The sequence below is a fragment of the Aethalodelphis obliquidens genome, unplaced genomic scaffold (genome assembly GCF_003676395.1).
Source record: "Aethalodelphis obliquidens isolate GAN/ISIS:26980383/991018 unplaced genomic scaffold, ASM367639v1 scaffold9, whole genome shotgun sequence".
Classification (NCBI taxonomy): domain Eukaryota; kingdom Metazoa; phylum Chordata; class Mammalia; order Artiodactyla; family Delphinidae; genus Aethalodelphis; species Aethalodelphis obliquidens.
Genome location: NW_020837953.1, coordinates 13,180,954 through 13,196,293, shown reverse-complemented (window position 1 = coordinate 13,196,293; position 15,340 = coordinate 13,180,954). Strand labels below are relative to the sequence as shown.

General features: G+C 34.3%; 1 protein-coding gene across 2 annotated transcripts in view; it reads right to left on the bottom strand.

Moving 5' to 3' along the window:
* SPATA6 (spermatogenesis associated 6) overlaps nucleotides 1-15,340 on the bottom strand; it is a 154,003-nt gene that overhangs the window by 72,069 nt on the left and 66,594 nt on the right. For both annotated transcript variants that reach the window (XM_027108605.1, XM_027108604.1), the window contains exons 7-9: nucleotides 14,822-15,115; nucleotides 10,374-10,461; nucleotides 3,897-3,937 (exon numbers count right to left, since the gene is read on the bottom strand). In XM_027108605.1, the coding sequence (XP_026964406.1) occupies nucleotides 3,897-3,937; nucleotides 10,374-10,461; nucleotides 14,822-15,115 (423 nt within the window). The remainder of the gene's footprint in view (nucleotides 1-3,896; nucleotides 3,938-10,373; nucleotides 10,462-14,821; nucleotides 15,116-15,340) is intronic.

The following is a 15,340-nucleotide window of genomic DNA, read 5'->3' as shown; positions in this document are numbered from 1 at the left end:
GCCAACTGCGTGTGGACACAAAATGTAGAAGGTTAAGCCAGAAAAAGGCTTTGAGCTTTGAACAAAGGGCCATTAAAACTTTTAAACAGAGAAACGAAATCCTAAGACAAAAATCAGATTGAGGAGGTTACTTCCCATCTGAGCCTACTTCAAAGGGCCTCAAGGCAAGTGCCATTAAAAGGCATAAGAACTAAAGAAATAAATCAGACTTCAGAATTGTATTTAGAGGGAAGAAAACAACTTTGTGTGTATTTACTGAAACATTAAACTGACTGCAAGCAAATAAATGAGAAGTTGATACTTGCCTAAGTCTATATTGCCTAAGAAATCAAGAACCTGGCCTTTAAGAGCCTAAGTCTATAAAATAGCTCTCAGGCCCCAAAACTTTTAACCACAGGAAGTGGGCTAGAAAACTATGCAGTCCCAAGACATCAAATCCTCCAAACCCATTGCAGAGAGGATAACTCACTGCCATGTGGGATAATAAATGGACATGGAAAAACCAGCTGCAGGGTAGAGTCAGGGCCCATGGAGAGTAAGGTCTAAGAAAGGGCATTCCTCTACTATCAGGGCAGCGGGCACCTGCCTGTTAGGTTCACAAAGCTTGCCCAGGAGCATTTATCATTGCTGTAGACTAGTAACTGCTCTTCATTCTCTATTTCTCCCTTTTGCAAATAAGAGCACCATTTTTTTCCAGTTAACCTATCCCTGCTCTAACAAAACATACCAGAAATGAGGTTCAGGTAGAGTGAAAAGGTGAGGGAGGGGAGAAGTAACTTGTCTTGGTTCACAGGTCACTGGAGCACAGGGAGTCTATCTGGATCTGGCTTATCCAACACTCAAAGATCCTGAATTTCAAGCTAGATTCAAGTAGAACTTGAATGATGGAACTTCAAGTGATTTTCCTGGAAGAGGACAAAAGTATGTTCTGTGTGAGGGAAGAAGGGGATATTTGGTGGCAGATAGGCAGACTATGACAGATATGGTCAGTGGTCTACTAAAATCTAGGACCCCTCTTCAGTGGAAAACAGCTGCCTAACTAGGATCTCTATTTGCTAGCCACCTTGCTCATCTTGCTTCTAGATGTGACTAGTTCTTGTCAATGGAATATAAGAAGCGACTTAATTCATTTCCAGGCTTTTTTTTTTTAATTAACTAATTAATTTTTGGCTGCACTGGGTCATTCATTTGAATGCCAAGCAATGAAAGGACAAAGAAACAGGGAACAATAAAGATATAGGGAGGCAGGTTGAGAGGTGTGTTCTTTTTCTGAGAACTTTGTATTTATAGAACAGCTGATTATAATGCATCCAGGGTGAAGAGAGGTGACTTTGGCCAAAAGAACAGCTAATGACCAAGTAACTAGAAATCTTAAAGAAGGAGGCGGCAGATATAATAGGTATGAAGAAGTAGGAAAAATAGAAAATAAATATGTTAAATAGCCATTATCCCTCAATATACGTCCTCCACTCAAGCCAGACCAGTAGTTTCCCCCCTGCCTCCAGGACAATGTACTTATTCTAAACTCCAAGGCTTTTTCATGTGGTTTTCCTCCTAAGACATTCTTCTCTCTCTTCCCTTGCCTCTGCAGAATATATTTCTCAATAGAACTCAGGCCAAGTCCCACTTTTCTAAAAAATTTTTGCAAGCACTCCTAGTTTCATAACTCTTCTTGTAGAAATCCTATAGTGTTCCACTACCAGTTACTATATGCCTATAAGAAAATAGCCCTTTATTTTTTTCATAGAAAAGACAGCACTGTTCAATGCTGCATATGTATTTCTGTGAAAATCTACCTCTTCAATACAGAAATAATCCTGTGAGCTCACTTACCATGCACAGCTTTACAAAGGTAGTATGAATGATCAACTTCTACTCTAACTCTAAAAGTGAAGAATACAGAGGTGAGGGTGGGTGGATATTAAAGATGAATAGAAGTGAAGTTCTTTTAAAGAATTCATTTAGAAAAGAGGATTCTAAATATATCACCTACCTCTAAATGGACCAGTCAATGTAGAATTGGATTATAGTTACCTTAGGATAAAGATTAGTGTCCTATAAACTTTATACTTTTCTCCCCATTCTATACTTTTGTATATTTGGTTTACTTGTTTTCTCTTCATAATCCACTCACACAACACATATTTTAGGAATCCACACCGTACGTCAGACAATATCTAGCAATTGTCAATAAGCAAGATCAATAAGATCCTTGCCATTCTGGAACTTACAGATTAGTAAAAAAAAAACAAGGATGCAAATAAAGAAGAAAATAAATAAAACTTGTGAAACATGACTTGAAGATAGGCTTGTCCCTTAGGTATTACAACTAAGGTAACTTAGTTACCTTAGGTATTACTTAGGTATAACTTAGTTACCCTTAGGTATTACAACTAAGGTAACTTCCCTGGGCCCCATGCAAGACAACAAACATTATGCTTCTTGATGTGTGTGTGTGCCTGCGCATGCATGCACATATATATTACACAGATCAGTACCCATGTATGTGTTTGAATAAATTCCACATAATAGGGTAGGTCTGCACCAGGGGAATTATGCCAGGCCCACACTCCTCTAGGGACAGCCTTAAGCAAGGGCACGACCCTATACAAATGCTATACAAGGAATGGTTCTATTCAAGTGCTATATCCACGTCTATACTAGTAGTTCTCAAATACCAATCCTTGGATAGATAGCAAAAGAGTTGCATAAGAATCACCTGGAAACTTGTTTAAGATAAAAATTTCTAGTCTACGGTCTCAACAATTTTAACTTAGTAGGCCTGGAATAAACTTTTATAAAGTTCCACCTTGATGATTCTGACTCTCTGGTAGATCTGGCCCCTTAGTCACATGGTGCCTTGGCTTGTTCCATATTTCTTTTATCACAATCAAAGCATGGCAAAGAGCTATACTGTTCAGTGCCAGTAAGCATGGGATAAATTGTTTTCAAGTAAATAGACAAAGGTATTATAAGGAAAGCTATGTTTTTTGTTTTGTTTTGTTTTCCCAACTATGATGCCTCTTCTTATTAAGAAGCTTACACTTAGGGACAGAAAAGAAAAACTCTGGGGCAGTACTTCTCAAAATGTAGAACATGAACTGAACTACTAGTGGTATAGCAGATAACTTAGTTTGGTACCCAAAATGAATTTAGATGATACACAAGATTATTTTATATAGCACATGGACATACACTAAAAGGGTACTGAATCCCAAAAGAAAAAATATATTTTCTTTTCAATTCTCTTTCAATCAGAAATCTTCAGTTAGCTATTGGTATGTCTCCTATACCTGTCTATCATTGCTTATCTCATTTTAAGAAAAAGAGAACATGTCTCAGAGTCTTTGGAAAACAATAGTTTTCTAGCCAGAATTTAGTAACGTTGTTTTGTTTTTGCTGTATTTTTAAGGCTATCATCCATTTAAAGTATATGATACTGATTTTTCATTTACACTGGTGAAATAAATAAAAACAAGGTGAATTTTTAAAAGACAGCATAAATTACATGCAGGTATTGTAAAAATTATGAGGATGCTCTACGAATGACTGAAATTTAGAAATACTACTGTGTGAGGTATCACTAAAAGTAGCAACCAATTTCTCTCTGTCTCTGTCTCTCTCTCACAGACACACACACACACATATACACATACACAAACAAGTAATGAACAATCAAAAGTCACAAAACATTTGTAGCAAGACACTCAATGAAAAGTCTATCCTACCACCTGACAACATACACAAAATAATGACATTCCATAATATGAGAATTATTGTTTGTAAATTTCTTGACTGAATGAATATGATAATATCTGACCATACATATAAGAAATTTACTAATGCTCTAATCTGAAAGCCAGGATAATTATTGTTCTGCAATTTATACTACATACCTTATAATCCTTGGGTCGGTAGCAGCGAAGATGAGAATGATCTAAAAAAGGATGTACAAAAGAAACTATAAATATTTCCTATCAAAAAGAAGAAATTTGTTTTCATCTTTGATTTTTCCTACAATCACTGTTTCTACGATTATACTTCATACAGCAGTTTTCAGAAATATCTCAAAAATCCTTCCATAATGTTACAAAGATGATAAGCAACAAGTTAAAATCTGTATCAGTTCTTCAGCAATTAAGTGATTTCAAATCATATTTTCATTAGAGGAGGAGATATCTGATACAGGCCAGATTAATTTTTAGTTGATAAACCAATCTGTCTACATGAAATAGATGATTTTTAGTTGACAAACCAGTTTATGATGAAATATAATTTGAATATATAGATTTGATAGATACTGCCAGACTACATGTGTTCCTAATCTTGGAGTCCATGCTTGAATTAAGTAAGCGTAATGGAAACAGGACCAGCTTTAGAGGGCGGGAGCATACTGTCCTGTAGTGTACAGATCTTGCTGACAAATAGATGTGCATTACAGTTCAGGCTCCAGCACTTCCAATATGGCCCTGGGCATATTATCTAATCTTTCTAGTCTCAGATTCCTCAATTTTCTAATGCAGGGGTCCCCAAGCCCCAGGTCACAGACTGATAGCGGTCCTTGGCCTGTTAGGAACCAGGCCGCACAGCAGGAGGGGCGAGCAGCGGGTGAGTGAGCAAAGCTTCATCTGCCACTCCCTACTGCTCCCCATTACCGCCTGAACCATCCCCCTTCCCCACCCCACCACCACCCCCACAGTGGAAAAACTGTCTTCCACGAAACCAGTCCCTGATGCCAAAAAGGTTGGGGACCACTGGTCTAATGTACCTCTTTCGTAATATTGTTTTAAAGATTACATTAGATATTACATGTAAGGCAATACAATAAATGTTAACTATTATTACTACCAGCATTATCAACATCATTACTATTGAATACTAAGTCAAACAAGGCCAGGTTCAACTTCCACTACTTATCATACATGTTAGTTTGGTCCAGTTATACAATTAATCTGTTTTTCATTCCTCATTTTAAGAGTATGAAGACAATGCTTACCTTACCTCAGAGAGTTATAGTGATGATTAAATTATAAGGTACCTAGCATAGCATCTACAACAGTGGACTATAAAGCTATTCCCAATCTCTCCCTAAGCCAAAGACCACTACATTGTAGATGCAGATTTGGGGTTTTACTCATTACTTGAAGGAGTCAAGTTTTAAGTATTATAATCTCTGTTATATTGATAGATAAGAAAATCAGAACCATAATTTGCAATTCTACTTCTTTACTAACACATTCCAGTCAAAAACATTCTAACATTCTATATTTTACCTTCCCAAACCACCTTGTACAGAAAAAAAAATGCTATATGGATAGAGACCCAGGATAGTCTATATTTAGTCAATTAGCTTTCATTTATAGCACAAGATGTTTGTTCTCCAAGTGTCCTGAGCCATTATAGAGGGCAGCTGAAGCATTAATGTCTTTCACACAAGGTCAACTTCACCATTTAATTCAGTAAGGTCCAACTTACTTCAACTGCTTTTCAAAATTCAAAATAAAACTAACTCCCAACCTAACTCCTCTTCTGTAAAGTCTAATGTACAACGTGGCCACAAGTAGCAGAAGAAATAAAAGAATGATAAGGACACACTGAGTCTAATTCTCCAAACATGCTAACTTTGAAAATTAAGGTAATAGTTTCTATACATAATATATATTCTTTTTGGTAGCTAATGTAATATTCAAAATGTCAATATATTAAAACACAGGAATGTCTCCTGCTCTCCACAAACCATTTATAAACTTATCCTAATTCAGACAAATTTATATAATTTTCTTTCACTTTTATAAATTAAGCTATTACTTTGATCTGAGGTTTCCTAATGTTCACATTTAATCACCTTTACCAACAATTAGGTACTTAACTATATTCTAAATGCAGGAGATAGAGGAGATAAAAGTCACTGCCCATGGTCGGGAAGTGCTTATAATTTACTTTAGTTAAGTTTTACGAAGTTGAATAACAGCAGCATAAAAGAACAGGCTAAATCAGAATGGTATAGGCAATTAATGCTATTAAAAAGTCATATCAGAGATAGATCTCTCAAAGTTGAAGGCCATGAGGAAAAACTTCCTAAAGGAGGAAAAAGTTGAGCTGGGCCTTAATGAATGGGTCACACTTAAGAAAAGTATGAAGAAAAAGAGCTAATTTAGATCGTGTGTGTGTGTGTGTGTGTGTGTGTGCGCGCGCGCGCGTGCATGCACGACCTTGAACAACTTACTCTACTTCCTTAAATCTCAGATTTCTTCATCTGTAAAATGAGGATAAATAACAGCATCTAAAATTCTTGAGGTTACTGCGAGTAATTAATCAATGAAATATTAAGCATTTAGAATAGTGGCTAGCAGAAAACATAATATTAGTTATTATTTGATTCTCCAATAATCTCATGAAATCATTGTTAAAAACTGAGTATTTGTGTCCTCCCAAAATTCATATGTTGAAGCCCTACCTCTCAAAGTGATGGTATTTGGAAATGAGACCCTTAGGTGGTAATTAGGGTTAGATGAGGTCATGAGGGTGGGGCTTCATAATGGAGAGAGTGCCCTTATAAGAAGAGACAGTCAGATCTTGCACTTGAGCTCTGGTGTGCTCACTCATTCACTCATGCTCTCTCTCCCTTTTATTCTAAAAATAGATATTAGTGATTTCACAACTGTGCAAATTTATTAAAAATTATTTAATTGTAAACTTATAACACGTGAATTTTATGATATATAAATTATACCTCAATAAGGCTGTTATAAATGTTTTATAAATAACAGAGAATTAAAGAAACTAAAAAAGGAGTTCCTAAAAATGACACTCTGTAAAACAAGGAGGCACACAAACAAATGAGATATTTTGCTGATAAGTATATACATGATGACTACATGCATTTTATTCAGAAAAGAATAAAATATTACCATTTATTGCTGTCTACTCAAGATATGGCCTATTAGGATTTGGGATGTTATTTCCAATTTATTTGACATAAAAATAATAACCATCTAACAAAGGGACTAGTGGAAGCTCATAAAAGATTACAGTCTTGTGTAGAATTGAAACTCACAACAGAATCTTCAAATGAAGAGAATAAGAGACGTTTCCTCCAAGGGGGAGACAGAGTCTCATATCTTTCCTAAATCCTAAGCAAAATTGAAAAAGGCCAAGATGTTGCACTTGATTTCCTCTTTAAAATGCACAAATGATTGGATAAAGCTTCCATATATTCTTGAGGTGTAAGAGATACTGAGTTTCTTCAAAAGGACTGCACAAATTACAATTAGAATTATATATCAAGGAAATTCCAGACAGAGAAAATTTGAAAATTTTATTTAAAAAAATACACCTAAATGAAAGTAGGAAAAGTGGTAGGAGAGCGGTGGAAAAGAAAGGAAGTTGGGGTTAGAAGACCTGGGTTCTACACTGTACACGGCTATTCTGTAGCTCTCCAACATATCACGTAACCTCTCTAAGCCTCTGTCACTCTTCCTGATCAAATATAGCTACATCCATCTTCACATTATTATGAGGACTAAATAAATCAATGTTGGTGAAAATGGTAACCTATAGGAACTTAAGAATTTTTAGGCAAGATACTTTGGTAAGAAAATGTTCAAGAAGAATTTTCATTAAAGATAGTCATAAGTGAAAATTCACTATGTGTAAGATATTCTATCATAAGAAATTCACATATGTATTTAAATAGCTGATAAGAACCCAAAGCACAATTGCTCAACTGCCAACCAGAAGAAAAAAAAAAAAAGTAGTCCAAAGAACAGGGGCATTAAAATTAGAGAAATGAGAAGGGAAAACTCTTTATAGTAGAAGGCAAATAATAAATGTATAAAGAAAAATAGAACTTAAAAAAATATTTGGTAAACATCACTGTAATAAATTGTTTCGGGCAAGAATCATCAATGTATGCTAAAGGGGTCGAAGTCGAAGAGAATTACATAGTCTCAATCTTCCCATAATTACAAAGGGAAGGAAGAAAATAGCACCTTCATGCTGGAGAAACCGAGCAGACACCATCTTAATCAAGTGAGCAAATTAACATCACCAGTAACAAAGCAACATCACATACATCCTGACATGATGCACTGAGAGTAATACATCACTTCTGTTGTATTCTGGGGGAAAATGAATAAATCTAATCATGAGGAAAAAAAAATCAAACAAACCCAAAATGAGGGAGATCTATTAAAAAACTGGCCTTTATTCTTCAAAATTATCACATCATTAAACACAAAGAAAGACTAAGAAACTGATCCATATTAAAGAAAACTAAAGAAAGAGACATGGCAACTGAACCTCATGTATGTTGTGGAATTTCTTTTGCTATAAAGATATTACTAGAACAAGTGGCAAAATATGACTTAGGTTTATAGCTTAGTTAACATTATATCATTAATTTCCTGTTTTGATACTTGCATCACATTAAGAAAACAACTGTATTAGTTTCCTCAGGCTCTCATCTACCATAGACTAGGTGGCTTAAACCACAGACATTTATTTCTCATAGTTTTAGAGGCTGGAAGTCTGAGATGTGGGTGCCAGCACAGCCAGGTTCCAGTGAGAGCTCTCATTCTGGCTTGACGATGGCTGCCTTTTGGCTGTGTCCTTACATGAGAGAGAGAGAAAGCAAGACCTCTGCTGTCTCTTCTTATAAGGGCACTAATCCTATCATGAGGACCCCACTCCATAAACTCATCTACACCTAATTACCTCCCAAAGGTAATGACCCGTCTCCAGATAACGTCACTGGGGGGTTAGAGTCTCAACATATGAACTTTGAGGGACACATATCAGCCCATGGCAATGTCCTTGTCAAGAAAAGTTTATACACAGACACTCACACAGAGATGGAGGCAGGGAGGAGAAAGAGAGAGAGGAAGAGGGAAAAGAAAATATTAATATTGTGGACTCTGAGTAAACGGTGTAGGGGAATTCTTTGTACTATCTCAACTTTCTGTAAGTCTGAAATTATGTCAAATTAAAAAGAAAAAAAAGCACCTCATTATTGGCCTCTCTGATTGTACCTCTACACAGGCAGCTGACTGTTTTGATTAGAAGTTACTAGAAACTATAACAGTTCTGCTGGCAAATACATAATAATTGTCAAGGGAAATCAGACATTTAAGTGCATTCTACAAACATCTTCCAAAGAAATGCCTATATTGAAGCTATTTTCAATTTTCTGGTTCTGAAAGCTTATTTACTCTATGTACATAAATTTAGTACAAGAGGGGAAACATCCCTTGGAGGGGAAAGTCCAAGAGTATAACATCTGTTCCTAATTTCATATAATCTGCTATTCTGAGTATGAAAGATTTATTGATCACCCCATTTATCTCCCAGTTAGTGCTAAAAAAGCAAAATAAATGTGCAAAAACTCTTCATGTTCTCAGATAAGAATGTTTCATATCCCAATTTTTAAAAACAGATTATACACTAGCGTTTAGAAACAAAAAGAGACAGAGCTCACTACATGTTGATTGTGTTTTTTCACTCTCACTTTTCTATGCCTTTTTTTTAGTGTGCAGTAAATTAACTTAAAGGCTGCTGGTGGATACTTGGTGAACTGACTAGCTAAAGTCTACAGATATTAACGCTTACATATCTCTAATTATAAAATACTATTTAATCTTCTTCATAAAAATCATCTTCATATTGAACTTAAGAAACAACATATCTAACCATCAGGACCAGGCCTAAAAATGAAAAAAAAATATTATAAACTAAACCTAAAGGACATTATCTTTCCAGAAATATAAATAATAAGTATTATTTTGACAGCTGATACTTATTAAGTGTCCTGTGTGCTAGAGCATTTTACATGGTAATATTTATCATGTTATCTTCATTCTTCAATAAACTGATTATCAGAGTAAAGTGATTTGTTCAAGAATGCCCAGTTTATAAATAAGTGGTAGAGAAAGTATTCAAATATATGTGTAAATGTATGTCCAAAACCTATAAACCTGAACTCTTTTTACAACGGTGTTTCCCAAAGCCTGTTCCATAAACTAAGTAATATATGTTAAGGAGAGGAAAAGGTTTCATGGTCAAATAAATTTAGAAATTGTTGAGCAAAACAAAAGGTTTTGTTTTGTTTTGTTTTGTTTTTTACTAAAAGGTATCATAGCCTTTAATATGCTAATATGTGTTTTGAATCTCAAAGATGAAGATGGTTTATAGCAGCACAGAAATTCTACTATTTTTAGAGAGTACCGACATGGGTGTCCCACAAGTTGTAAAAAGTGGCATTATACCATATTTTCCAATACAGCCAAGATTCTGTTTTTATTAATTGATGCCAAGACAAAGACTTGAATGTAGCCAAGAGAACTAAAACAGATGAAGAGAGATAACTTGTAGCTAACCATTGTGCAGCCTGGACCATCCATTTCTTTCACAGTCTCTGCCAGAAGATCCAAATAAAGCATCAGCCCTGGGACTTGGGGGATCAACCTAGAATAAGGAAGATTTCAATGTAAAACGGAGCTTAAATATTTTTTTCAGTCTCATGGAGTCAGAAAATCAATTGAGGTACATAGATCACATTATCATCAAGTTAACATGATACTGCCTATACAGTTCAAGGATGTTCCAAGATCAGAGCTTAGCCGAGTATTTTGCTGTTTGTTTTTAAATAAAATTTAAGTTAAACTCCAGAAATTTTTAATTATATTTTGAATCCACTCTAAAATGAACAGATTTATAGTTGAAATGTCCATTACTTTATTGCCTAGTTTGCTTCCTATTACAAAGTTAAAAACAGGGAAATCTTACTTTGCCACATTTAAGAAACAAGTTTAGCCATTTACTACTTATCTCCTTAGCATATAGATTTTGAATTTAGTGTCTTTACTTGGCTGTGTTCAGGAGTCAGCATTCTGAGTATAGTAATAAAAGATATTAACAGTTATCCACATTTTCTAACAAAAAAAAAGTCAGAATGATATAAATCTGTGCAAAAAAGACAGCTCTACTTACCAAAATTAAAAACTTTGTACATAAAAGGACAATATCAAGTAAAAAGGCAACCCATGTAGTAGGAGAAAATATTTGCAAATCATTATCTGAAAAGGCATTAATATCCAGAATATATAAAGAAACATCTAAAACTCAATCTAAAAAACTCAATTAAAAGTTGAGCAAAGGACTTAAGAAGACATTTCTCCAAAAGATATACAAATGACCAATAAGCACATGGAAAATCAATCAACATCACTAATCATAAAGGAAGTACAAATCAAAATTCTAGTTTACCCCCATCAGGATGGCCATTATCAAAAACCAGAAAGTAACAAGTGTTGACAAGGATATGGAGAAATTGAACCGCTTGTGCACTCTTGGTAGGAATGTAAATTGGTGCAGCCACTATGGAAAACAGCATAGTGGCGCCTCAAAAAAACTCAAAATAGGATTGTCATACAATCCAGCAATTCCACTCCTGGGTATATACCCAAAAGAACTGAAACCAGGGCCCTGAATAGATATTTCTATACTATTTTCACAGCAGTATTATTCACAACAGCCAAAAGGTAGAAGCAACCTGTGTCCATCAACAGACGAATGAATAAACAAAATATGGTATATACATGTAAAAGATTATGCAGCCATAATAAGGAAGAAAATTCTGACACATGCTGTAACATGAGTTAACCTTGATGACTTTATGCTAAGTGAAACAAGCAATTCACAAACTGACAAATACTGTATATATTAGGTAGCACTTATATGAGGTACCCAAAATAGTCAAATTCATAGAGACAAAAAGTAGAATGGTAGTTGCCAGGGCTGAAGGGAAAGAGGAATGGGGAGTTATTGTTTAACGGGTACAGTTTCAGTTTAGCAAGATGAAAAATGTTCTGGAGATAGATGGTGGTGATGATTATACAACGTGAATGTACTTAATGTGTACACTTTAAAATGTACACTTAAAATGGTTAAAATAGTAAGTTTTATATTGTGCATATTTTACCACAATTTTTTAAAATTTAACTTTAAAAAAAGGAATGTGAAAAGACAAGCCACAGAATGAGAAAAAATATTTGCATATCATGTAACTGATAAGGATCTAGAATCCTAAATATATAACAGAAAATTTACAACTGAATTCAACAAAAAGGCAAACAACTCAATTAAAAATGGGCAAAGGACTTGAATAGACATTTCTCCAAAGAAGATATGCAAATGGCAACAAGCACGTGAAAAGATGCTCAGCATCATTAGTCATTAGGGAAATGCAAATCAAAACCATAATGAGATACCACTCCACACCCCTCAGGATGGCTACAATAAAAATAAAACAACAAAATGAGAATGTGGTGAGAATGTGGATAAATTGGAACCACCACACATTGCTGGTGGAAACAAAATGGAGGAACCACTGTGGGAAAGTTTGGCAATTCCTCAAGAAGTTAAACATAGAATTACCATATGGCCCAGCAATTCCACTCCTAGGTATTAAAGCAGTTGGGAATGAAAACAGGTATTCAAACAAAAACTTGTGTATGAATGTTCACAGAAGTACTATTCACATAACTAAAAGTTGAAAACCCAAATGTCCATCAACAGATTAATGGATAAACAAAATGTACAATGGATTATTCAGTCATAAAAAGAATCAAGTACTGATACATGCTACAACATGGATGAAACTAGAAAACACTGTACTAAATGAAAAAAGACACAAAAAGCCAAACACTGTATGTCCATAGAGATAGTGAGCAGATCAGTGGTTGCCAGGGGCTGGGGAAAGAAATGGGGAGTGAATGCTTAATGAGCATGGGGTTTCCACTTAGGGTGATGAAAAAGTCCTGGAACTAGATAGTGGTGACAGCTGAACCACAATATAAATATACTTGATGTCACTGAATTATACACTTTAAAATGGTTGAAATGGTAAATTTTATGTTATGAGTATTTTACCACAATAGAAAAAAATCCTATTCTGCATAAATAAAAAAGCAAAGAATGCAGTTTAACTCTTATAGGATGGTTGTGCCAGTTTGGGAGAGTACTAGTTAGATTCTTGAAATGGCTTCTTATTCTTTAAGATTACTTTTTATACAGTGTTTGTAAAACTAGAATGTCTTTCCTAAATGTATTACATTTTGCATATTCATGTATCAAATTAAAATTTTGTTTGGTTACCAATTTTGTTAAGTGCTTTTAAAATCATGAATGCCTATGGGGCTGAGAGAGGCATACATTTATACAGCTGGAAAAAATCTAGTTCTATACAATAACGTAAGCAATTTTATAAGCTTAGAAGTATGTATTTCTTTCTGTTCAATGGAAAGCTGAAAGGGAAATCATTTAAATAAAAATGTGAAGATTTATACCAAGGATTATTAAAATTATTCTATTTTGAACAGTGACATGAACATAATAATAAACATTTTAAGAGCAGTTATTTCCCTAAGCAACTTTTATGTGGCTAACGCTCAAAATATTCCTGGTTATCTTCGTACATAGGCATTTTAATTAAAATGCTAATATTTCTTCAGATTAGAATTTAGCATGTCCTTTCTTTTCAACTTAATTTGCAATTATGAGCAAACAGAATTAAAGGCATTCTGAAACTGTCGTCAAACAAGCAAGTAAACATATCTGGATATTGTTCAAACAACAAAAAAATGTGACCAGAACCTATAAACGAGTTCTATAGGAATAAGACAAGTATAATCACAATAATCTCAATAAAATATTATCATTTAAAAGTGTCCATTATATTATAAATTTTCTTTTTTACAATAAAAAATCTATTACTTAGGCTACAATAATAAAGGATTCATAGTCAAAATATGAAAATGGAATGAAATATTGCTTAAGGCACAGCTAAATTTTTTTTTAAAGGTATCACAAAGAAAATCTGAACTTCTAGGTGGCGTATGTTAAAAAAGCTATTCGACCATCACAGGGGCATGTTTACATGTTCGTACTGATATTTACGTTTTAAAATTTGGAAAAAAATGCATTAGAGACAAAGTCAGAAAGTGTTTCATAGACATCTCAAAAAGTTGTTTTGCTTCTATAAGCACTTAAATCTTCAAGTTTATTATTATATAAAGCAATTTTTATTAATTTGCAAGCTTTTCTTAAAGAAATACTTTTAAGGTAATATAGTTTGATAAAAATTAAAGAAATTATGAAGATCCTGAGAAAGCCTTTTATTAAATATTCTGATTACAGACCCTTAAAATTAGCCAGAGTCTATTTGACTATATGGACACAAGCTCTAAACTCAAACCATACCAAAACAGGCTTCCATGTAGAAAGATTAGAAACTATGTTACCCTTGAAGTTAACTCTTTCTTTCAAAGGCCTTCCTCTTCCCATCAAATAAAGATTTACTTCAAAGATCCATTATATAAGATTTATCCAAGGGACATAATTTCAAGAGAAACTTACTTTTCCATTATAATTTTTTAAAAGGCTGGGGGAGGAGGGTGTCTTCCTTTCCACAAAGAAAACTTGGTCTTCTTTTAATACCCTACTCTGCCATTTTAGAACTAATGTCAATTACATCTCAGTTCAATTTGTAAAGTTATTACACGGTCCACTGTATGAGAGGAAAGGAAATGGCTACTGAGAGGATTTAACATGGCATTCATAATGGAGCTTGATCTCTGCCCGGTTTAAAGGCTGCAAAAGAATGTTCTTTTATCAAGTTAATTTTCCATTTTAGATTGCTAGGCTAACAGTTCAGGGAAGAAAATTATTAATATAAGCTAGAAGTTGAAAGAAATTTGAGAATAATATTTTAGTGGAAGAACAGATTAGATCAGTTTCAAATGGAAATGTTTCAGAGAACACATACATGTCTAATCACAAATGGAGGTTTATCTGTTTCTTTTTTGAATTCATAGGGCCCCAGATTTAAATGCGCCAGCCGCTGCCTAGTGTCTTCAGATAGCTCACACATGCGTCTTTTTGTGTAAGGAGATGGAGAGTGTGATTTTGAAGAAATTGTAGGCTGTTCGTAGTTTTTTGCATTTATGCAATATTTATTTCTCTCAGGTGATTTGGAGTTTTTCTTTTGTGACCTTGATGTTCTGGTTTGCAGTCTGCCATGTGATTTTTCAACTGGAGCCGTATGGTGAATAAATTTATCCTAAACATAAAAAATAAAATTCATTTGGTCAGGAGAGATATATTTTATACATATTATGACCCTTGGGTAAACCATATACATATACATATATATATAACTACAGGTAGAAAAAACCTTAAAAAGTAATTTAAGGCACATATAATCTATCAAAGCCAACTAGATCAGTCTCTCTTATCCATGTAGATCCTGAGGGAAGTCAAATCCATATCCTCCGAAATAACTCTG